The sequence below is a fragment of the Drosophila arizonae genome, chromosome 2, assembly GCF_054131065.1.
Source record: "Drosophila arizonae isolate 15081-1271.41 chromosome 2, UAZ_ARI_1.0, whole genome shotgun sequence".
NCBI classification, from domain to species: Eukaryota; Metazoa; Arthropoda; class Insecta; order Diptera; family Drosophilidae; genus Drosophila; species Drosophila arizonae.
Window position 1 is genome coordinate 6,352,970 of NC_142922.1, and position 25,933 is coordinate 6,378,902.

Genomic DNA, 25,933 nt, shown 5'->3' on the forward strand with positions numbered 1-25,933 from the left:
AGAAAGGTATACATAAATACATGGACACTGTGTAAGCACTTGTCATTTAGCTGTAAAATGTCCGCCCGTCCATTGGTGAAAAGCAAGCCACTGCTCGATACTCAACAATGCAAGGACGCGAGGGCGGCATGTAAAGGATGCTCATGCTAAGCTCTTGGGTATAATTTCTCAGGCAGTGGCAAAAGACGACGATGGCAGCGAAAGTTAACAGCGAAAGCTAACAGCGTCGTTGACTGAGACGCCAGCAGCGCAACATGAGCCCAACATATGCCCCAATACCGAGTCGAGACTAAAAACAGAACAGAGATGAGGCTAGCTGAGCAAGGAGCAGCCCACACAGTCTTTTATTTTTGTGGCGCTGCCAGACTGTGTGACTGCGGCCTAACAACAGTGGGACGGATGCTATTGAGCACAATGGGCCAAGTGGAATAATACAACAAAGCTGACCTTCACTTTTTATAACTGAATGCAAATTATTAGATTTAAATATAACACAAATATTTTATATATCAATATGTATCAAATTTAAATTAATTTAATATACACAGACATTAGTAAATTTTAACTCATGTTTTAGCTTTGCGTCCCATTGTCTGCGCGGGTTGCCATCGCACCTATACCAGGCCATCCAGTGGGCCTCTTCGCCTCTCTGTGTGTTTCTCACTCTCTCGCCTCGTGTCCTCTCTTAGACGCTTGCTCTCGCCGCAAGAGGCCTACGCCGCCAGCGCTGCGGCGAGAGCATAATATGGTGAAGCTGTCGGTGCTGCCCGCCGTTGCCGTTGCCGTTGCCGTTGCCGTTGCCGTTGCCGTTACCGTTTCAGTCTCAGTCTCAGTCTCAGTCGCAGTCTCAGCTGTCAGGCGTCTGGCAAAGCTGTGCTTAGTCAAATTTCGGTAACGGAACCTGCTCGTCATCGCTAGCGCCGAAGTAAACGTAGACGCCGACGTCGTATAGCCGACACGAACACAAAGCGAACCGAATCGGAGTTGAAGCGACGCGACGCGACGTCGACGTCGCTGCCCAGTTGCCATTCGAGCCTCTGTCGCGCTCGACTTCGCTGCAAGGAATATAATTGTAATCAGTTGTGTATAGGACACACGCGTGTGCGCATCGACTGGTCCCTTTCTAACGAAATCGTCAACATTCCGCTAACGGAAACTGTGCTGCTTGGCGGTAAAGCTGCGCGACTGGTGCTCAACTTGTATTTATCTGCTGCTCTTTTAATTGTTGTTGTTGCTGCTGTCAATTGTTGATTGTGGTTCTTGTTGTTGTTGCGCCATTGGACTCTATTTGTCAAATTTGTCAAATAAACGCGCGTTTCATTTTTGGCATAGCAGCGTAAATGAAAATTTTTTTCAGTTACAGCTGCTGGCGGTGCCACGGCCGCAGCTGCTAGTGCTGCTGCTGCTCTGCCAACGTCGCAGCCGCTGCTTTCGACTGCGCTGCTGCGCTGTCCGAGATAAAGGATATGCCCGGATCTAAAAGATACAGTTTTTTTTTTCGCCAACTTGTGCAGGCTGCCTGCTTGGCTTTTTGCTGTGTCGCTTCGTTCCTAAGCGAACTTAAGCAGTAACAGCAACAACAACCACAACAACAATCACAGCAACAACATGAACAGCAGCAGCAAAGAGAGAAAATTACAATGTGTGTGCGTGCGGCTTGGATAGCAGAGTAAAAATGAGTGACAAGTTGGCAAAAACCAAAAATGAACAAAAGTGTGCGCAACTATGCAAATAAATTAATAAGCCAAACTCATTACCAAATTAAAATAAGACACGCAAATGCTGAAGGCGGGCAGCCAGAAAAAAATTAAACAAATAAAGGAAGAGTCACCACGAGGACCTTGTCAAGTGCGTTGAGTCGCGTCGAGTCGAGTCGAGTGTGGAAAGTCAAGAGGTTCTGGGTTCGGAGTGTCAGAGCTGCTGGCATGCTTTGGGGCTAACTCGTCCAACGTGCTCGTCCTCGCCCTCGTCGCCCCCGTCGTCCTCGCTATCCTCGTCGTCATCACCGCCAAAGACATCGAAGGTAAATATATACGTAGCACAGCTAGGCCAAACAAACTAACCAACAAAGTAAACAATAGCGTAGCGCTACAAATGCAAATTTATTACCTAGACACATACCAACACCTATGCAATATTTAGAGTTCAACTATTTAACCGTTGCACAGTGCAACAGAAATGCTCTGCAAGGCTTGAGCAGCATTTACCGAAAGGATTCGAGTGTAATATTAACAAGTTATTCAAGAGAGAAATAACAAACACAATAATAAATTCATCGTAAATTTGGCAATTTAAATTAACAGAATGAATAAATTCACAGTTTTCAAGTTAAATTTATAAATTTGACTTTTTTTTATGATTTAAACTATATTTAATTTTAGTTTCATTTACAATTTCATTTATTATTTTTAATATTAAATAAACTTATTCATTTATTTTTAAGCTCTTTGAATACAAAAATTTTCTTAACTTGTAATATTTTTTTATATTTAGATTTCTTGACAACAAATTGATTTTTGCATTACTTATAATTTATAGCCACTGTGCAACTTTCATTGTCATAAAAAAGTCATAAAACCAACGAGCATGGAACAAACAAGGAAATCAAAATGAATTCAATACTCTACCAAAGATTCAACTGAAATAGAAGTAGAAGTAGAAAGTTAAGATAACAATAACGAATGGTCTATATCTACCTTAAGTTACCTATGTCTGTCTGTCTCTCTTTGTCTGTTTGTCTGCCTGCTTGTGTGTTTGTTTGTTTGTTTGTGCATACATTTTTAATCGCATGCGATTTATTTAACTAGGCGCTTTGGGTACACTCACACACAACACCGAACTCCCAATCAAACACTGGCACAAAAGGCACGTACACAGTGGGCGTTGTTAGTTTGCATACAAAGGCCAAATGAGAACCGTCAGGTGGAAAATCAAAATTCTGACAAAAACATGTTTACATGCGGCGATTCCTATGTCGCGCTCATGGAATTCATTTGGTTTATTAAAATTTAAGGATGCATATATAACATACATATGTATGTATATAATGTGCAAATATAATAATATATACATACATTATATATCTATACATTATATTATAGTATGTATAATCAAATTTTAATTCATTTTAAAATATTATATATCATATATATTTATATACTATATATATCCTCTGTATACAGAGGGTTGAGCTTCAAGTCCCATGTATTCCGATAACCTAAGTTGAAGTGGCTATTTTTCGAACGACAGATTAATAGTCCCTATCTTTATTTTACTTCTACTAAATAAAATAAAACAAAAATAGCTGCAAAATCTGTGAGTTATATAGAAATAGCATGTATTGAGAAGAGAAACTTAACATATTATGACATAATATATATGGCAACAACAAAATCTGAACTTTGAACAACAAATCAGACACGAATCTGACAGCCAACAAACAGCAGACAAAAATACACAAAAAGCAGCTCATGTGATACATGGAAAGCGGATACACATTCAAACTTAAAGACTCATTGGAGCTACAAAACAGGTAGAGAAGCATGCGCACACACACACACATGCAGACTTTACAGAATATATGTAAAAAAAAGTTTCGGATGAATTTAAAGCTTATTTGTGTAGATAGAAAGTGCTGAAGATGATAACAAAATATATTGGCAAAAAGTGTTGTAAAACACATTTAAGTTTTTTTTTTTTTCAATTTGTTGTTGAATCTATCGACAGCTTAGAGAGATAAACGAATGTAAACTATATTAATTTGCCAAAGAATACCTTTCATTTGATTAAAATATTCCATGCAGCTCAAAGGGAAAAAACGTAAAGAACAAAATTCATAATCCTTTCAAAAGTATTTAGTTTCATTTTAATAATGCAAGCGCAAAAATATTTATGATTGGATTTATGAAAAAAAAAATAACTGGAAACAAAACTGGTAATAAATTGAAAACATTTTCATGCAAATTAATGTTTATTGTTTTTGTAAAGAATTGTCATAAATCTAAATTGAATGCATGCTGTTTTATCTTGTATTGAAACATACATATGTGCTTTGGCATATACAGAATAAAACCATTATCAACTGAGTATAGTTGAAAATATGAATATCTCTTTGTATTAGGCAAACATTAAAAAAAAGTAAATTTCTATAGTTTAAATTTTCTATAGTTTATACAACAAAATGCGCTTGGAAAGTCCTTCAGCCAGATTGCAATTCATTAAATAATGTGTGAGCAAGCCGCTTAGTGTCACACTCTCACACACACATATGTATTTTTATTTATGTATTTATATAATGCCTGACGTTGTTTATTCGGCCATATTTTAAGTGTTGCCAACTAACAACTAAAACAACAACAACAACAACGTGGCCTGGGATGCTGCACAAGAGATGCGGCGGCAACATGGAAAATGGAAAACAAAAAAGCACTTGAGGCAAAACTAAGCGGCAATTGTGATTGCGGCTGTTGTTGCATTTATAAATAGCGTCAAGGTGCGCTCTAGTTCTATTCACACACACACACACACACAGTTGCACACATTCACACACACACATAGTCTCAAAAACGCCCACGCCTGAAAATAGAAAATGTTATAAATAAACTCAACTGAATGCAACCCAAGGATCAACTCGGTGCTATATGGGGACTAAATGGAACATGATTTTTCATCAAATTATCATTGACAAAGCCTAGTACGAAACTGTATGTGACATTTGGCCCGAGACAGGCTTTTAGCCATTGGCTTGTTATGTTACAATAATACCATGCGAAGGGCAAGTGCTGTGACCTTTTGGGGCCTGGTCAAATATTTGTTACCTAAACGCTTAGACACGCAATGCGGAAAACGGCAATAAGAAGGCGTGAAATGATTCAAACGCTATACCAAATTCTCTAATCACTTGAGGGTGTTTCGCTTCCTTGGACTTGGATATCAAACTACATAGGTTTTCGCGCACTCAGCCAATGGCATATATGAATGTATGTGTACTAGGCCAACAAGAAATTTTTATAAGTAATTGGAAAGGAAAGCAAACAAAAATAAATAGAGGATATCAAGTTGCTATATTTGAAATGTTCAATATTATTTTAATGTTCAATTTACTATGCGAAAACTATGCACAATGGTTGGTAAAATTAATACAGAATCTAATAATTTTGACAACTTGAATATAAGAAATGAATATGATATGAATATAATCAAATATTTTTATATTTTATTATGCTTCATTATATTTATACGTTTTTAGATACATTTAAAAGAAAATTATATTTCTAGCTCTTACTTCATGTATGCCTATAATTTACTGTTTATTTATTTATTGTTCAGTTAAACAAAAGATTAGCCATATTTCCTGACAAACTTACACAAGCCAAAACAATCAGAAAACATGAATCAAACAAAACTTTATGGCGTGCTGTATCCGATTTTCATATGTTACCTAGAATCATACAGAATAGATGAGGGAAAGAAAGCTCTTTAAGAGATACACGTTTCGTCGTTATAACCGGATTCTACTGTATCAGGGTTTTCATGTATATTTATGCACACAAATTTCTTATAATGTTACATCTTAAGATGTAATTTTTCTACTTTAATACAGAAAATGTAACAAAATTGATAAGAATTTTAAGAAGAAAAAAAAAAAAAAAAGAAATCTGTAAGAATAAAATGGTATATTTATTAGGTATTAATTCAGTGTCATTCAGTAATTCATTCATTTTGAAATTACTGCCCTGAATTTAGGCTAAAGATTCAGATTCAGAACGTTTAATTTTGATTTTCCAAGTTAACTGCACATTCTCTCTGAAAATTCAATAATTATGGTTTATCTATTACTTAGTCCTGGCTTCCATATATGAAGACATTCTAATTGTAATTGTTTTATTCTTCCTCTATTATAAATTCTGGATTATAGCATGACTATGCGTATTAAATAATACATAATATTATAATATATATAATATTAAATTATAAATAATATTGATAACATAATAATTTAAGTAATTTGCATATTTAATAGGCAGCAGATTTATAATTTACTTTTATTAAGCTCTTGGATAAATTATTTAATAGATAATTATTTAATGGCTTTGATTGCACGCATATTCACGCACTATGAGGCGGCCCATCAAATATTGTATATAGATTGTATATAGATCCAGGGCCAACAACAAGGATATTTATAGGATACATCAAAGTAACTGTACATGCATGCGCGCATGCATGCCTGAATGTGTGTACACATGTGCAACTGTTTACTTTTGCTATACCCTGTAATCATTAAGGTAAAGCGTAGTAACAGCATGCTTAAAGAAAAAATTAAATGTCCATTTGAACTTTATAGAGCATATGTAGACAATTGACTTACTACAGCTCGAATAAATATGAATGCATTGCAGGGTATGTGTTAGTTGAGCACTTTGGCCTGGCAAACTCTTACTTTTGTTTTATATGAGTTTCGAACAGTGTTTTACGGCCAGCGGCTGAATGTAAAGTTGTGCAAAGTTTTCGTGTACGCAGCGGCAATACGTATACGCCATGTGTTACGCCCAGCAACGGAAGTTGGCAAGATTTGTCAGCGAATGTGTGGCTGGCATGGCCTTGATATAACGGTTTGCTAACAATTTCTAATTGCCACGTAGGTGGCGCCAAATACACAGTTACATGCGAGCATATGTTGCCAAACATGCAATTAACAAACGGCGCGGCGACCAAATATTCTTGATAGAGCAAAAACTGAAAATGTGGCAACGTTGCGCTGCCTACACACTAACATCCACGTAAACAAACACACACAGGCATACACACACACTCACAGAGGCATACACACTGGCATACATACTCGCAAACATTGCGAGATGAGTGGCACTTACAAGCATTAATTACTATGCAGGGACTGGCCAAGTAGATGCCAAAGGGCCGCCAACAGCAGCAGCCAAGAGACCGCCAGTTGAGTCGCCCACACTCATTGGACGCTTTAATAACGGAAAACAATTTTTATATACATATATATGTACATTTATATGAATGTATGTATGCATACATATACTATAGCATACTTTTTCGGGCAGTTTTTGCATGACTTGTGCCTTGAATGTTTCCATTTTTATTGGCATTGTTAGCAGTGTTGTTGTTGTTGTTGTTGTTGTTTCCTATCGCTGTTGTCGTTTTTGCTCGCATTTATTTTTAGCTGAAAAACTTTTACACAATTTTTTTATTTGCTTTCCTTGCCATCATTATTATTATTACACTCGTTGAGCATAAATACAAAATTGTTGACGGGAAAAAAATAAACTGTGTTTTCAATGATTTAATGAAATTATAAAGTGTGAAAACTTGTACAAATAAGAATAGATAATCTGTGTAGATAATGCATAGCTAAGACATACTACTAGATATACGTGTATATGTATCTTGAGGTATAAACACCTTTTCTGGTTCGCCCTAAACTATCTAATATCTAAGGCGTGTTTCCATAATATGAAAACTAGGTATACATAAATATGTATACATATATGTTTATATATTAAGAAGTCTAAGAAGTTTTAGGTTTGTAACCAAAATATATGTACATATACATATATGCTCTTTTATCATCATCTATATACATTGACTGGGAAATATTGCTGAGAGTTACACACAATATATCATGGGGTTTTATTCTGATAGACAGCCATAAACTGACAAAACCAAATTGCTATCAAGAGAAAATATCAATCCAACTGATTTAGAATTGAATTATCGTCTACCTCCCTCAATATGCGGGCTCAGAATGTTGTTAAACTCGAGTTGCTCTAAACTCATTCGAAATCAGAGCTCTGTTTGCACAACCCATTGCAATGCTAGTTTAAATGTTGCTCCTCAATACAATCCTCTATTAAATTGTACTTTAGATCTACAAGTGGAGTGGCAAAACGAAAAGGTAAACAATTTGTGTAATGCGAGCAAAGTGAGCAGTCAAAGTACGCACGAGTACCTATGCATTCATGTAGACACCATGGAGACCAGCTGTGCAAGTCTCCTGCACTTTAAGGGCAAACACTTGGCATCCACTGAAAACCAAGATGCGATTTAAGTGAAATGTCAATCGGTTCCATGATGCGCTTCAACAACAACAACACAATTGCAGCCAGGAAGCTGCAGATGTCTCGAAAAGATGAAAAGACCGCAGAAGTGTACTGTGATACAATGTGTAAATGCGTCTGTGTGTGTGTGTGTGTATGTATGTGTATGTCTGCTCTTATTGTCAGTAAGCAAACCGGAAACTTGTTACGTGCAATTGTATTGCATTGACGTTTTTTTAAGGCTCGTTTGCCACTTGACTGCGCCGGCCAATTAAAAACTTGTACTCTGCAATTGTTTTCATTAATTTAAGTAAAATTGCAATCAGAAATCAGAAATTTAAGCAAAACATTTTCCAGCCATATGCAAAAAGGCAGCCAAAGCCAAAGAGGAAATGAAAAAACCTTGACGCTGCATTTCCGTTACGAAAGTTTTTAGTAACTCCCACAATGAAAGACGTGCAGTTAGTCTTGGCACTTTCCAAGCGACTAAAAACTGACTTCATTGTCGGCCAGCCAAGCTAACAAACTGCCAAAATAGTTGAGCGCCCCAACCCCAACCACCAGCCCCTGCCCCTGCTCCAGTCCCACTCACACAATGGACGCAATTGAGCGGGAGTCGTACTCATATACGATTCGGCTGCTACAACTGTGCGAAATGCTTAACAATAAAACGCCATTGAACGTCGTCGTGCTGGCGTCGCACACCCACACACACACACCCATGCACACACATACACACACAGAGAATTGCACACATATACACTCACTCAAGCCGCCCGCTAGTTTTTATGACCCCAGCACTTCCGGTTCGGCGATATGCGCCAAGTTTTAGACAATAATTTTCTTTATCGGCCAACAAAAGCAAAAGGCGAAACGCAAATGCTTAGCAATTTTTGTAGTTCGCTGTTGCGAACAGGCGAATTGAGGGCGAAGTGACTGAGCTCTACAATAATTTTTGGCCAAGTTATAAATATGTGCTACATTTGTGTATGCGTGTGTGCGTGTGTGCGTGTGTGTGTGCTAGACTGTGGACCACCAAACGCTGACTGGCCAGCAATTTTTCTTGGCTAGAACAGCTTTAATTTATGAGCTGGCTTAATTTATTTCCGACAAGCACCAGCACCAGCAAAAAAATGTCAATGAAATAAGAAAGCCGACAGAATTAATGGCATAATTACCAGTAAATTTCAAGCCTGTTTTGAACAAATTTAATCGATTTTCTTTTATATTACTAAAAAGCTTACATTAATATATGTGTGTTTTGAAAAAAAAAAAAATGTTAACAATTGATAAAAGAAGAAAATATATATTTTTACCTATTTCTGTATGTGCTCACGTTGCTTCATGCATTGAATGCAATTAAGATTTAAAAATAAAAAAATATATATGTTTTTTTTTTTTTTTTTTTTTTGATTGATTTATCTGATGAAAATGAATTTAAATTATGTTTACTAATAATAGATAAAACTAAATATAAAATTTTTAATAAACGTAAAAAATATACATGTCTTGAAAAAGTAACTGTATATACGACTAATTGAAAAATAAAAAACAAAATTAAAATATAAATATATTCATATTTATATTTATATTTTGTTTTGTATTTATTATTATTTTATTATGTTAGTTTTTTTTTTCATTTTTTTTAACATTTAAATACAATATATATAATATCATTGAATATACATAAAATGAACAAAAAATATATATGTATATATATTAAATATTTAACAAAAATCAATTTATTAAATATGTATTAATAATATTATTAAATATTTTTGACTGACGCTGGCTTATCATTTAATATAAAATTATTTATTACTTTATTTATTTGCAAAGTCATCCAATAACCCGTATTAATTACACATAGTAAATTTTGATTTGCTTGTTTTAGTTATTAAATTAAATTCTAATATTTCTACACCAAAACTATGAATGTATGCATACATACATATATCATAATATTCATATATATATTTTCTTGCAATAATAAAATTTATTTTCTATTTATTATTCATACTCTAAAAAATGTATTTTTACGATCATTAATCAGCTGCTGACCAACATATATTTATTTGGAGTAGCTGACGAATGACTGAATAAGGACTCTATTGCAAGTTGATCAAACAACAAAAATCATTATTATGGGAATTGCAAGGGATTTTTATAAAAATTCAAAAGTGTTTTCCCCCCTCTCTCTCACTCTCTCTCTCCCTTTCACTCAGACCTCCAATTACAATAATATCCAACGGGAGTCTCAGTATGTGGAGTTGATTGCAACATAGATACTAGGCGAATAACTACCTAATTCGCTTATGTTATGTTTGTCCTTGTCCAGTTTGATTTTAGACTCGATAGTTAAGAGACGAATGATAGCCAAGGGAACATGTTGAACAAGCCACCAAACGCAATGGCAAATAAAGTATGCATGAATGTCGTATCTCTTTTGAAATCAACAAGCGACACATACATACATACATATAGCCCTCGCATTAGTAATAACAAATAGTATCGAGCATCAGCTCTGGGGTGTCATTTGTTATTGTTTCTTGACAGATCTTAAAGCTCCACTGGGGACAAATGCTGCATGCATAGCAGCTGCTGTATGTTGTTGTTGTTGTTGCTGTTGTTTCTCTCGTTTTCCCCAGTTCTGTTTGTACTTCATTAGCAAACATCCAACCAGAAGGCAACAAACAAAGCAAAAACCTTATGCTTCTTTCTGCCTTAGAGCGCAGCTAGTTTCCATTCTTCACACTTCTCGCCTAATTTCCCCGAGGAGGCGCTTAAGCGCATGCTTAATGACAAACAAAAATGGGCAAAAATGACAAAAATGTCATTTATAACGTATACGCACAGTTGCCAAATGCGAAGCAGCTGTGCAGCAATTCGCTCATTTAATTTCAAATGAAATTTCATACGAATCCCAAACTAAATGTAAGTTTATAAACTGTTTCCATTTCCCATAGCAATCCAATGACATGCATAAGACACAAATTGCCTATTTTTACTATCAGCTGGACTATGTCCAACTCTATATAGGTTTCTTGCCAACTCATTTGGCACATTGACAAACTTTAATTATGCGTCATGCTGTCAAATTGAAATATATATATATATATATATATATATATATAGATAAAAATGATATCTTCTACATGCATCATAGATATGTATAAACATATATATTGTGTATACATATATACACATTTCAGCCTGGAAGCAGATATATGTATGTATTATATGTATATATTCCGAGAATCACCGCGCAATGAAAATTGATTCCCGCTTAAGCTCAGACAGGGGAAAAAAAAGAATAAATAAATGTATTTCACATATATAAATGGATTATTTTAATTTGTCATTTTATATGCATTGCGATTTATTTTTGAGCCCCAAACAATGCAATGCAATCGTATATTTCAGTAAAGGAAAAGCAATTGCATGAAGGAGGTAAAAATTGACTCAAACTAAGGATATGTCTATATAGTCATTTGTTTCATTATGTATTTAAAACTGAAGTCAAAGTTGAAGTTCTTCATTCATTTATTTCATTAAAAATCTACTCACATAAAAAAGTCTATAGAGAGAATTTTGCAATTCGAATTATAATTAAATATAAACAAATCTGTGCATACCAACAGCAGCATCCAGGAATTTGTTATTTATATTGTTTGACAATGTCATTCAGTCGAACGAATTTAAGCAAGAAATTTCCACTTTTGTTTACTGTGCATTAAGTCAAACAAAATATACTTATATACCGAAATAACATGAATTTCTGACAAAAGGCTTTGGTTTTTTATAAATTAAAATTCAGTTTACCATAAAAAAAAAAAAAAAAAAAAAACAAGTAAGAAGGCTCCAGTCGAGACTGCTCGACTAGGAAATAGCCTGAACCCTCTAAGCTGATATTCGAATCATTCTGCACTTCTTTTATGCACACATACATACACATGCATGCATAATCGCGCGCTCTGCTGACTGCGCAACTAGAAGCGACTGCGCTTGGGCTGTTATCAGAATTTATTTGTTGAATAAATTCTTTTGTAGACCTACAATCTTAATGAAACTTTCAGAGCGTAATCATATGGTTAAAATATATGTACATTCCAAAGCAAAAGTCTCTAGTACTTGCAATGCAAATTCGTAAATCTGAAGTCTCTAGGTCTAAAAGTGTTCAAATTAGGCCAAAAAAAAAAAAAAAAAACATTTTTCGATTATTCTCGATAAAAAGGTATTGGACGAGTTATCGAAAATAGAAAAATATTATAAGCTTGTACTGCGTATGGTACACACGAGTGTGCATGCCAAATTTCAGCTCTCTAGCTCTTATAACTTCTGAGATCGACGCACTCATACGGACGGACGGACGGACAGGGCTATATCGACTGAGCTCGTCGTGCTGATCAAGAATATATAAAGTGTCTGCGTTGACTCCTTCTGCCCGTTACATACTTGTTCACAAAACTATTATACACTGATTTCCCATTTTCAATGGGTTCAGGGCATAAAAAGCATCGATAAAATAAATTTCACTTTTTGTTTTGCTTAAAATTAAAGCAGAGCTCAGTCTTTAATAATAATCGTCCATTCGCTTTGCTTCGGTGTCAACGCATTGAGGCTTCGATTATGGAAGCCATTTTATAATAACATTTTATATATATTTACTCTAGCTTTTAATTTAATTTCATTTTGCTATGGCTGCACTCCGGTTTGCTCTCAATTTGTTGACTCGTTCATGATGTGTATAAAGTATATTGATTTTACCTAGAATCCAACTGGCTGTGCGTCCACCTGGAAGTTCAAGTCTTTCACCGGAATCTGCAGACTTGACATTTTATGTATATTCCTGACATTTTTATATACTCAACTAAAACGTCTCATGATTCAATTCCTGTAAAAAGTTATGGCTTCCAGTTGAAGAGCCGATTTCAACTTAGTTCTATATTATATGCTGGCCAAGTTTTAATCGCCTCTAGTGAATTTGATTTTGTAGTAAATTGAACTTTGTTTTAGTTTGTTGAATAAGCATTATGCAGTCGATTATCTGGACGGACTGCAATGTCCTTGTTTTGCTTTGACCCGTCAACTAGCTGAGTGTCCATAAAGTAATTAAACTTATATGAATAGTTGGCTGGCATATAAGAATGTGTGTTAACGTGTTCGTAAGAAAGTCATTGGCCAACAGCTGTGCAGGGCTGCAGGCGCCTCAGTTCATTCAGATGTCAGCCCAATTTAATTATTTATCGAGCAAACGCACTGGGACTTTCTCTGCGAGTGCATTATAAATCAATTAAGTGTCCTTAATGCCACTAGCCTATTATGCTTCCATGAGGCATGCAAATGCGTTATGGCAAATAGAATCTTAATCTCCCACAGGTCATACGGCCGTAAATCAGCATGAAGCCACATTAGTCACAGCCGCCGCAATACGAACGGGAATTGCCAAGGCTTAAATGTCAATATTGGCTAATTTTAGACGAAAGCAGTGCAGTGCCAAAGGAGTCGAGAGAAAGAGACAGAGGGACAGCGGGAGCGGGAGCGGGAGAGGTGGAATTGCTGAGGTTTATGAGCCAAACATGCAAGCTCTTCGGAATGCCAATGCATATTTCAATTTGTGAAAATATTTCTCACATGTCGTCACGAAGTGGGCTGGTTCATTATTAAGTCGTTTCACTCTTTGGCTAAATGCTGGCTTTGGTTTCCTTTTTCTTCTTCCTTTTCTTTTTTGGACTCGATTTTGGAGCAAATTGAAAAGTGTTGCAATATTTCTGTTGGCTCGTTGCTGCAGCTCGTTTATCATTTGTCCAGCCCACAATGAAGAGTTAGACACCCGAATGAAAAAAGTAGAACTAGAACTTGCATTTCCAGCGTATAATTGGCGTTGATTTATTGTCTTTGCGGCCACCTCAAGATTTACTTTCGATCGGGGCGGGCTTTTGGAGCATGCCAAAAATTCAATTGTGTAATTGTGCTCGCTATGCTCCATGGCACGCAAATAAAAAATGCAATTTATATAAGTATATGTAGATACATATACAGAATTATATTTATATAGATACATATATATGTACACAATTGTGGTCTCGCTAAGGTCGCGTGTCGCCATTGTCAGACTATTTTATTTAGATAGTTGCTAGTTGGTGAGTTGGTTAGTTAGACGATTGCTTTTCTAGTACTAGCCACTCCTCGCCGCTGCCTGTCCGTGAAAATGGCATGAAAGCAGCGGGAAATGACAAGGGCTCAGCATTGCCAATTGCACAGTGGTAAGACGAACAGAAAAATCTAGTTGAAAAGGTAAAATAATATATACATATATTGAAGTGAAATAATTTACTTAGAGCCAGGAATAATTATGAATCCCCATAACAAAGACAAGTTCATATCTAGTCGAAAATTTACGATATACTTTGGAAAGAAATAATTTACTTAAAGCTAAGACTCATTCTGTGTCTTCCAAATGTTCTAGATTTATTTTAAATTCCTAAGGTATTCAAAGAAAAATTTTATTTTGACAAAATAACCTCGTTTAAAAATACTTTGAATTTAATTTTTTTTAAATTTAATTTATATTTAATTTATGTTTTTAGTTCATATCATAGAAATTCTATATCTAATGTTCTAAATATGCTTTAAATTCTTAACATTTTCATAGCCAAATATAATTTTGTTTTCAATTTACTTATTAGATTTCCAGCTGAATTCAAAACTAAATAAATTTGGTTACCCAAATTCAATGTCTCTCATCTATACTCTCGTTATGTTCAATCAGCGGAAACCACATATATAATTTATATATAATTTTTTGCTATCAATTCCAACTGAGTTCACTAAGTCTTTGCTGATTCGAAACAAACCTTTTATCCAAAAGAAAAACTTAATTTAATATCATACATTCTTGTCATTATACAAAAATTTGTATTTAAACTACAAATATGTATGCAACATATAATTATTGTTATCCATTACAAAATGCTATCCTTAGGGCGTCAAATAATATTTGTAGCCACGGTGCACACGAAAGGCGTTCTATGAGGGCTTGGCTTGCGTTTTCGTTCAGTTTCCATTCAAGTAGCATTGCATGACTGCATGCGAGCCGCGCTAAGAAGCGGCAAGCAATGTCCTTTGTGTGTGGCAGCTGCTGCTATTCCTTGGCGTGCTGCTGCTGTTGCGGCTGTCAGTGCTATTTAGAAGTTAAAGGGCCTGCCTTGAATGCCATTTCATTCCAGCACTCTTACAACATTCCCACGGCGAGTCGCACTTCCACAATCCATACTTCCAGTATTGGCGAACCCAATTAGACAAATGAGCAAACAGGCAATGCCTGCGAAAGCAAAACAAAATACTACTTAGTGCATACAATTTGCATGCATGCATGTATGGGTGTGTAAATGTGTGTGTGTATATGTTTTTGCATATGGCAACGAATCTGGGTATCGCACTTGCCTTAAGGCAGACTGAGAGTGGGTGAGAGAGAGAGAGGAGGAGAGAGCGAGAGCATTTCAAGGCGCAATGCACTTGTTGAGGTTGCCTGGCTTACCATTCCCTCAATTAGTGGCTAATGAAGATTTGCGCATTAAAACGTTTAAGCTTTGACCTGATTAAATATTTAATTAGCTCACATTGAATATTATAGCGTTGCTTGATGAGGTTCGTATGCCTTCTGGCCGTACCGCATGTCGTATACGTGATATTTGACAAACATTTCGCTGACACATAAATTGGAAACACAGCAACAGCAACAGCTAAAGCAACAGCAACAGCATCAGCCAAATTGGCAGCCAAATGCATTTTTAATTCCAGGTGGGCGTGGCCGGGCAGGCGTTTCGCTCGGCTCTCGCGCTTTTTAAACGCTGTAAAAACGTTGTAAAACGCTGGCAACAGCAATCGCAGCCCTTGCAGTCGGCCAATTTGTGCAAATTGAGTCATGCAATTAGTTGCCAGCCCCAGCCTCAGCTGTTGACTATGGCCAAAAGCTAAAAGAGACCATTTTACAGTTTTTTTTTTTTTTTTTTTTTTTTTTTTTTTTGCTTTTTTCATGGAAAGCTGTTCGTGCTGAAATTCCAGTCAACGTTTCGTTCAAGTAAAAGAACACAATTGTTTCGAAGGTAGAAAATATATTTATATTTAAAGAAAATTACTCAGAATATAAATATCGTGAATCAGCATAAATGGAAAGGAGAGCGAAAGTTAAATTTAAACCAATTGCAAAAAGTTCAATTAATATCCAATTGAAGTTAATTTATTGTGAAACAAAATGCTCTCAAAATGTAAATTGTATATTAATTACTTTTAATTGATTGTAAATGGAACAATATTGCATTACTCTCAATAATTTAAATTGCTGGCGTTCTATAAGCAGCTGACAAAGTCCCAGGTTACTTTGAGCTCTTGAACTGACTTACGGCAATTATTGTACATTTAAAATTTAATTTAAAGGACTTACGGCAATTATTTTAAAATTTACTATATTATATGGAAACAGTTGAGCTGCTGCAATGCAAATCTCTCCACTTGTCCTCGCTTCACAGTCGGCACCAGGTTAGCTGAAATGCGGTCAATATCTTACGAGTACTATTCACAATTGACATAGTTTTCGAATTTCTACAACTCTCAAGCAGAGCGAAATACTGCAAAAGTTTCCACATATTCTTAATTAATGCAATCGGAACTTTTTCCGCAGAGTATCTATAGAGCTGCACAGTGTATCTATATAGATTCGATTTTCTGTGTGCCCATTAGTCAGATGTATGTCGTTTGGCTTGACTGCTGCATTTGCTGAATGTCGCTGCTATGGCATTGATGAATTATATATTTGATTGGGGCAGGCTGCATGTTATTTAAATTGCAGGAGTGCTTAAAGTGCGACAAATGCTACTCAAATGTTTATTTTATGTTGATGAACTTGATGGCGAATATATCATCATTGTGTGTGTGTGTGTTTGTGTGTGCCAAAAGGGAAATTACCGCAGCAAATTAGAGAAAAATATTCGACAGGATTAAGCTGTCAAAGCCATTTCCGTCGCTCCTCTGACCTATTTGCCCATCTTATCGTCGCTATCTGCCGGATTTATCCGTTCCAACTAGCAAACAGCTATGACGTCGGAAATGGCTCTGCTGTTCGCAATTTGATAATGCTGTGTGTGTGTGTGTCTGTGTTGTGTGTGCGTGTGTAGTCAGTCAAAAACGAGTGCAATGGAAATCGCATGGAAAAACACAGAAAAAAATAAAGAAAATAGAAAACTCTTCTTTTTTCATTTTATGCTCTCAACATCGAAGCGCTATTGCATTTTATCCTGGCCATGGAGGTCAAACTATTCACTCGAGTAGGCGAGAAGTGCGATCGAGTTTTTTTCTTTTGCTTAAGGACGTCTTAAACTTTTCATAGAACTTAAAGTTGCTCCACTTTGCGAGCTGCACAAATTGTCATCCGAACTGCTGAGAGTGTACAGAGCTCAATACAATGCGATGCATTGCAGCTCACAATTTGCAGCCAACTAAATTTGCCTCGAAAGCATTAAAACAATATCATATCATGTATCGACTCTGCCATAAAACATTCTCTCTTTGAATATCGACGTTCACTGCCAAATGTAAACTATTAATATCGTTAAAATTATTATTATATTATATTATTTTATGTATTATATTAAAATTATTACTGAGGTACAGTTTGTCTAAGAAATTTATTTTATTTAATAAATACTTTATGCAATGAAAATTTTTATAATAATAGATACAGACGAGTACCCGTAATTCGAAATGGCAAGGGGATCAGTTGTTTATCGATTTACACTAAAATTCAAATTATCGGGAATTATCGAAAACCATTTTTTTCAAGGGGATAGAATTTTTTTCAGTTTATCTCGATTTTCGATTTAGCGGGGTACAAATTATCGAGATTCGGCTGTATTATAATATAAATAATAATAATATAAATTTTGCGCCAACATCTTACGCAAATATCATTGTAACTAATTCTTCGAGTTTTTAATAATTATTAATTATTACTATTTGGAAGCAATTATTTACGTTAAATAAAACGTAAATACATACAATGTGTTTGATGACTCTAAAAAAAAAAAAAAATAAAAAATAAAAAATAAAGAAATAAATTATTCTATATATAAGAAATAAATAAAAAACTTTCATAGATTTTTTCTAACATTTTTATTTGCAGCTTCATTATTATATTCTTATTTGCTGACTTTTATTGACACAGACTTTCAATTAATACTGAATTTCGAAATTGATTCAATTAATTGGATTTAAGTTTCGTGCATATTCAAGATATCGCACTTGTCACTGCAATTAAATGGATTCGAAAGCAATGCTCACTCAATTCATCTGCATGCAAAGTGCTCATTAATATCATTTCAGCCTCAAGCCAATTGCCTGATAGCAACTAGCAACTGCTGTACCAGCAACAACAGCAACAACAAGAACAGCAACCACAGCTTAAAGTTGTACATAACCCACCTGCTTTCGGCTTAATCTGGCGCCCAACTGTGCCAAGTGCTACGTGATAAAATAGGTGCTGCATACGCCAAGGCGCGCGCATAACTCGATTACGGCTTTGATTTATGGCACGCAATAATAATAATCAGCATTGCATGTTGCCGTCGGGTCACTCACACACACAAACATCGACAAATATTCAAGAAGTGAGCTGCTAGCAAGGGCTCTGTTTATTTTTTGTACTTGTTTCCCAAGAATAACAAACAAGGCGTATACTTAATGTGTACACAGACTATGCGCCTCTGTATATATACTTTTGTATGTATATACATATATAAGTTCGTTTACTGATAGCTAGTTGGTTAGCCCTGTGGCAGCTGCAACTCAACAACAACAAGTTGCACTTCCGTCAGCTGAAAGTTGGCCTTTGGAGGCAGACGGGAAAAGCCAACCGCAACTAGCGCTCATGATGAGCTTGCGTCCTTGGTGGGGCATCCGCTGTGCACTTGGCTGGCTGCCTGGCCCCATGATTTATGTAATGTTTTATTCTGGCCCATTGCTCATGTTACTTTTCTGGCTCTTTTCAGCGATGCTTGCCTCATTAGCGACTTAGCGCCCGACATCCCCCCGCTGCAGTAAGGTAACGAAAGAGGAAGCCGAAACTAAAACCAAAAACCCAAACCAAAACCAAGCCAGAAGCAAGAAGAAAAGAAAAGCCTGCTCTACAAGGATATGCATAAAATGGCTCAACAGCCAGCGAGTTCAGTTAATGAGTTGGCCTTTATGGGCATATAAAAAGCAAAATTGATATTATGCTGAGGCTGAGCCTATAAATAAACACAACAAATTAAAATTAATAAGCAACAGAGCTTGAATTGCATAGCAACAGGAGCAGCAGCAGCAGCAGCAGAGGCAGAGGCAGCAGGAGTAGCTCCAGCATTCGCATTCGCATTAACATTAACATTTAGATTAATAACCATGGCATCTCCGCCGGAAAGTCCCATCGAGGAGGTGGTCTATGAGTTGGAACACACACGCGTGCCTAAGCCCATTCCGGTCGCTCTCGAGGACTTGTGCCGTCAGACCAAGTTCACCAAGCAGGAGATTCGCGTCATGTACAGAGGATTTAAAACGGTAAGTGGACACGCGCAGCATCTCGGCTCCGGGTAGAGCACAGCGCAATCCAATGGTCGCATTTGCTGTCATTCACAAATTCATAAACAATCGCATTTGATCCAAGTAAATGCCATGAACTTTGCGCTTTCATATTTATACGAATATTAATATCTAAGCACTCAAATCTATGAGCGCAGCGCAGCGAAGGACACGCAGTGAATGGTTGCCGAGAGAAAGAAGTAGAAAAGGGCGGAAAAAGAAAGAGAGTGAGCTAGTCACAGGCAAGCAAGTCAGGGCAGAAAGGAAAAGAGAGAGAGAGAGAGAGCGAGACGGTCACAGACAAGCAGACTGGGGCACACAGCGTAAGCGAGACAGTTAGAAAGAGTGAGTTAGAGAGATAATAATAGAGAGAGAGAGAGATTCCAGCAAGAGAGATTGAAACAGGACAGAGAAAATATCGAGATTGTGAAAAATAGCGAGCGAGGTAGATATAAGAGAGCGAAAGATTGATACAGAGAGGGAGTGAGAGAGTGAGAGAAAGAAAGAGAGAAAGAGAGAGAGAGAGAGAGTGAAGGTAAGAAACAAGTGAATAAATCTCGTAGAGAAAACATAGAGGCAGGCCGATAGTGAGAGACAGATGAAGGGAGATAGAAATAAGAACTAATAGTTTAAGAGTACATATGAAGTCTTTTTTGTATATATATATATCTATCCGTATGTCTGTCTGTCTAATCTTTCCGTCTGTCTTTGTGTGTGTCTGCAAGGGACGAAGAAGAACTACAGAAGATCATAGCAATAGTCTATATGTAAGCAGCAGTATTCATTTGGTATTTATAGCAACAGAGGGAGTTCCCATTGGTCAGCTTGGGCTCAGCATTTGAGTGAGACTCAGTCTTTGAGTGAGAGTCGCCCTATATAAAGGGCAGCAACAGCAGAATTTCTTCAGTTGCCCAGGCCTGGTGGGGGTCAATCGTTTGGTATAATAAAGTGAAGTGAAGTGTGTGATCGCTCAGCTAAGCATTTGAGGCAGGGGAAATACTTGGAGGAAACACTTTGATGAAATACTTCGAAGAAATACATAGGAGAAATACATAGGAGAAATACTTAAAGGAATTGCTTAGTAAAAACACTTAGAAGAAACACCTAGAGCAAATAGCTAGAGGAAATACCTAAATACCTAGAAACGCTTAGAGGAATGACTTCGTAGAAAAACTTATAGAAATACTAGGAAAAAATATTTAAATAAAAAAGAGGATGTGATAAATACAAGCTTAAGAAAAATCTCTTTAAAATATATTTATTCAGCGCAACAGAAACTGCAGACAAAAAGCACTCAGATTATGTTTTTATTCAAAAATTGGCACAATGATTAACATATGAAATGATTGTAATAATAAAGAGCGTTTCTCAGTACTGCTCAGCACATTTAGATTTATAGATGGGAAGGAATTGGATGGGTGGGTTACTCATGCAACCCGTTATATTTGCCCTCATATTTTCACAGAGATTTTCTTTTTTTTGCCTTTGCAGGAATGTCCGGAGGGTGTGGTGCACGAGGATTGTTTTAAGGATATTTATGCCAAGTTCTTTCCGCATGGCAGTAAGTATTTGAGCTGCGGGTGTATATATGTATACATATTTCTATAATACAACCGCATTATTGTGTGTGTATGTGTGTGTGTGTATGTGTAGATGCAATGGTTACTTTTATAGCTTTGCGCCACTTAAGCCCCCACATTTCATTTATATGCGCGAGTTTTTTCGGATTTGCAGTCGCTATTTTGAGCACTCAGTGCGAGCACTAAAACATTTTCAATTTTTCCATTTCCACAGATTCCAGTTTATATGCTCATTATGTGTTCAAAGCCTTCGACGTTAATTGCAACGGCGCCATTAGTTTTCGGGTAATTATAATCATTATTAGAGACATTTCATAACTCAATCAACATTCCTATATACTTATATTGCTTTTTAGGATTTATTGGTCACTTTGTCCACGCTGTTACGCGGCTCCGTTTATGAGCGTCTGCGCTGGACCTTCAAGTTATACGACCTCAATGGCGACGGCCGCATAAGTCGCGGGGAGCTGAGTGAAATCGTTCTGGCCATACACGAGCTTATGGGCAGAAGAGCTCACCAGCCCGAGGACGATCGCAAGGCCAGAGATCAGGTGAGTTTTTGGCAATAATTGATATAGAATCTGCGTTCATCCCGAATAGAAAACTAAGGAGATGTTTATAAGAGATACAACTTTAATTTGTATTGCTATAAGGTACAATCGCTTTTCAACAAACAATTTAGCATTGATCTCCGTAGTTATTAGAGTGTGGCATATATCGCTTACCTCATTCAGTAGCTAATAATAAAGTTTGTAGTTGTGTCATAATTGTTTCCTTCAAATTTAAATAGAGACTCAAATATATTAAGTTTTGCCAAATTGTAAGCTACAATATTACGTTTCAAACAGTATTGCAAAAATATTTAAAATACATCATAAAATGAAGCAAGTTCATATTTCCTATAGCCTTATCTCTTATCAAATGCTTATAGTAACACATTGATTTTATTTCTATTATAAAACATAATTATAAATCCATATCAACACTATGGTCGATCCCTAAATGACATCAAATGTATTGAAAATTGTACATCAAATATGTAACACCTCTTTTTCTAAATATTTAATTTGATCTCCACATTTGTTATTTATTCATTCATTGTTGCAGCTTATTGTCTGTGACCCTATATAATAAAAAATATTTTCATATTGATTAGAGTAGAGTGGAAGAACTTTATAACTAGAACATCTATTCTCCACTGGTGAAAATTCAATTATAGCTTAATAGGATTACGCACAGGCCACATATGGATGGACAGCAAAATATGTATATGCATATTTCATAGGCTCTACCAAGCCGTCTACTGTCCGTTAATTTGATTTTCAGAAAAACATTACAATCGAAATTCCCATAAATTCACATGAAAATGAATATTATTTCGTGGAACACATACAATTTGCAATTTCTCAGAACATTTATGCAGCAAATATCTCTACACATTTTGATTACAAAATGCGAAGCGATTTCAATGCAAATTCGTTGCAAACAAATTATAACAAAAATGCGTATGAATTATGAAATTCTATTGCATCGATGTTGAGTGCAATTCGGCTTACGTTTGGTGTGTGTGTGCGTGTGTGCGTATGGGTGTGTGGGATTATCCTTTGTTATGCAGCATTCTTTATGCAACAGCTGCGCTTGAAATGCTCGTGCAGCATCCGCAGACAGGCAGGTGCAGTGGTGCAGTGGTGCAGTGGTGCAGCGGTGCACAGGGACGCGGCTTACGCGGCGTATGAGCAATTACAGTTACGCAAGCAGAGAGAGGGTGGTTGTGTGCGTGTGTGTATGTAACGGGGGCTGCAGCTCATGGGAAATGGATTGGCAACGCAAAGCACCGGAAATGTTATTTAATGAAAAAGGCTTTGAGTAAATTAATTATGCAGGTGAAAAGTCAGAGTATGCGGGGCAGTCAGAATGGATGGCAAAAACTTTCGCAAGGGAAATTTATTAAAATTTGATATTGAAAACTAGTTGATATGAAATGAATTTGTTATTTTGCAGGTGGATCGAGTTTTTCGCAAATTGGATTTGAATCAGGATGGCATCATAACGATAGAAGAGTTTCTGGAGGCATGCCTGAAGGACGATTTGGTGACACGCTCATTGCAGATGTTCGACACTGACCTTTGATGACAAGAGGAACCAGAGATCCGAAATACAAGGACTATAATACCGCTTATAGATCTATAAATTATTGTTTTGGATTGAACAGTCGACAGGAGACATAGAGCGACAGAGACATACGCTGAAAAGAAACAACATATTAGTATATAATATTATTTCTAGGCAATAATATCGAACGAACAGCAACCAAATGTAAAACTTGAACATTTATAAAAAATGTGCGAAAGACAAGAGTGTTGAATATAAATATTGAATATATATATATATATGTGTCACTTTTTAAGCATATTATGAATTAAATCCTGCCGTCAGAAGCGAATTGGTATTATACTCTTGATGTACTTATTGAATGTATTTCAAAGTGTTTCAAAGAAAAGCAACTTTACTTCTTAATATTGAATGAACAAACAACTAAACAAAACCACCAACCAAAGTGAATAAAAACAAAGAACAAAGAACTTGGAAACGGAATTGGTTATATGATAACAAAATAAAATCCAACACGATTTACTTTACACATAAACGAAAAAAAAAAAAAAAAACAAGATGAAGAGAAAAGCCTATTGTATAACAGCAATTTATACACACATCCACACACACACTCAAAAATAGTCATAAGTAATTGACATGTGTACATATATGTACGCACATACATACATACATAATTACATCCGTTCATATAGTGTGTCCATTTAACATACATACGTACATACATACATCCATTACATACATGAATATCCGTTTGTGCGTGTTTTTTAATTGCTTAGCTCAACTATTGCAATTGCATTTAACTCTGCGTAATTGTTCATTTCCCACTTCGGTGTATAACAAAAATAAAACTCACTCAATTTAATTTTAATTTGATATATATTTTTTCACATGAATGATGAATGAATGCCAGTGAATATTTTTTTCTGAACTTTACAGTCAATTAAATTATAAATAAAATATTCAACATTCAAATAAGCTGAATTGAGTGACGTACAATTTTTATTAAATATTAATTTAACAAATTTAATAATATTTTTGAAATCTATTTTTGCAAATGCAAAGCAACCACCGACAACAACAACAAATAGCTCTTGACAATTAAAACCGCTGTTATTAAATTATGAAGAGCTCAGCGCTCGACATAGGTTTTCAATTAAATTTGATATGCTTTCATTTTATTTATTCCACAAATGCATTATTAATGCATATGCCAAAAGCGAACAAAAATAAAAAATAAAAAAAACAAAAACAAAACCAGAACAGGAAAAAATACAATAGTAGCCTCCAACCTTGTACAACATGCAACATGCAACATGCTTGTCGCTTGCGGCATATACTTGTAGCTTTTTTTAGCCTGTGGAAATGTGTGAATAGGGTATATTGTTTGCTTGCGCAGTCAGCAGAAGGCGTGGCCAATCCCATTAGGTCGATATATTCTGGACCTCGCACTAAGAGCTGATAGAGCTAGGCATACGCGTCTATGAGTTCAAATATCCGTCTATGACATCCGTGCAGCTCAAGATCTGAGGTCTATAATGTACATTTTAGAATATTATATTGTACAGTAGAAGCATATTCTCATTTCATTCATAATTACATGTACTTGATTTTTAAGCATAACTTGAGAACCATTAAAGAAATGTTAAATTTCATATGTAGATTCTCATAAACAGTCTACTTTGTTCTTGGATATCTCTAAAAATTCTTAAAAAATTAAAAGCCAATAGAAATTCTTAAAAATACTCTATCTGACCTTAATTTTGTTGATTTTTCATTTCGATGATTTTATTACATTTATACAACTAGAAACAAAGTTCATTCATAATGAAAATGAAAACAGCAGCTCGTTGCAGGATCCAGGGTATACACTAGTCGGATGCACCCGACTAGCGTATTCATATTTATATATGTATATATATTTTTTTCATTTTAGTTAAAAGTTAATGCGCCACGTGTGGCCTACTTTTCAAGAACTATATTCAAGCAATAGGAAACTATAATTTAATCGTTAGCATATCAGCGGCCAGAGATGAGATTGAGATGAGATGGGCTGACTCAATACAATTACCCGAGCTGTTCGAACATTTAACATTGCCTCAATGCACGACAGCAGCAAAAGCAGCAAAAAAAAAAAAAAACAGAAGAGAATAACACACAAACGAAAACAAAAGCAAAACAAAAAACAACAACAAAAGTTTATTTTACATTGTACCTTTCATACACAATACAATTGTTGTTTCAGCAAAAGTTTTATATTTATATTCAATACACGTTGCGTTCGTTGAATGCAACTGTGCGTAGAGTCGAGACAATCAATGTGGTTTGATATAATTCCCCTTAGTTATACACACGCTCTTCCATTATGATTCTAAAGCAACAGCCTAGTACTTATGTAGGTCTATTGTATTATTTGTGAAATTCTCACAATGCACAACGTAATATCAAGTCTTGAATTGGCATTTCAATTTTCGTTGATTATATCATGCTCGTTCACTAAATTAAGGGAGCATATTGGTTTTGTGCCATGTCCGTCCGTCTGCCAGAACTTTAGAGCTATGC

General features: G+C 35.9%; 1 protein-coding gene across 1 annotated transcript; it reads left to right on the forward strand.

The window, feature by feature from the left end:
* Nucleotides 1-832: 832 nt before the first annotated feature.
* Nucleotides 833-25,621, forward strand: LOC108621022 (A-type potassium channel modulatory protein KCNIP1). The gene is made up of 7 exons (XM_018018102.2): nt 833-1,171; nt 1,515-2,023; nt 19,112-19,658; nt 21,171-21,240; nt 21,474-21,544; nt 21,616-21,810; nt 23,261-25,621. The coding sequence occupies exons 3-7, from the start codon at nt 19,503-19,505 to the stop codon at nt 23,387-23,389; spliced, it is 621 nt and encodes a 206-aa protein (XP_017873591.1). The 5' UTR covers nt 833-1,171; nt 1,515-2,023; nt 19,112-19,502; the 3' UTR covers nt 23,390-25,621.
* The last annotated feature ends 312 nt before the right edge of the window (nt 25,622-25,933 follow it).

Bases quoted from the DNA above. Each gene is read 5' to 3' on its own strand.
- LOC108621022 (XM_018018102.2), top strand. From the start codon at position 19,503: ATGGCATCTCCGCCGGAAAGTCCCATCGAGGAGGTGGTCTATGAGTTG. The intron at 19,659-21,170 runs GTAAGTGGACAC...TTGCCTTTGCAG, and splicing joins TGTACAGAGGATTTAAAACG to GAATGTCCGGAGGGTGTGGT. The intron at 21,811-23,260 runs GTGAGTTTTTGG...GTTATTTTGCAG, and splicing joins ATCGCAAGGCCAGAGATCAG to GTGGATCGAGTTTTTCGCAA.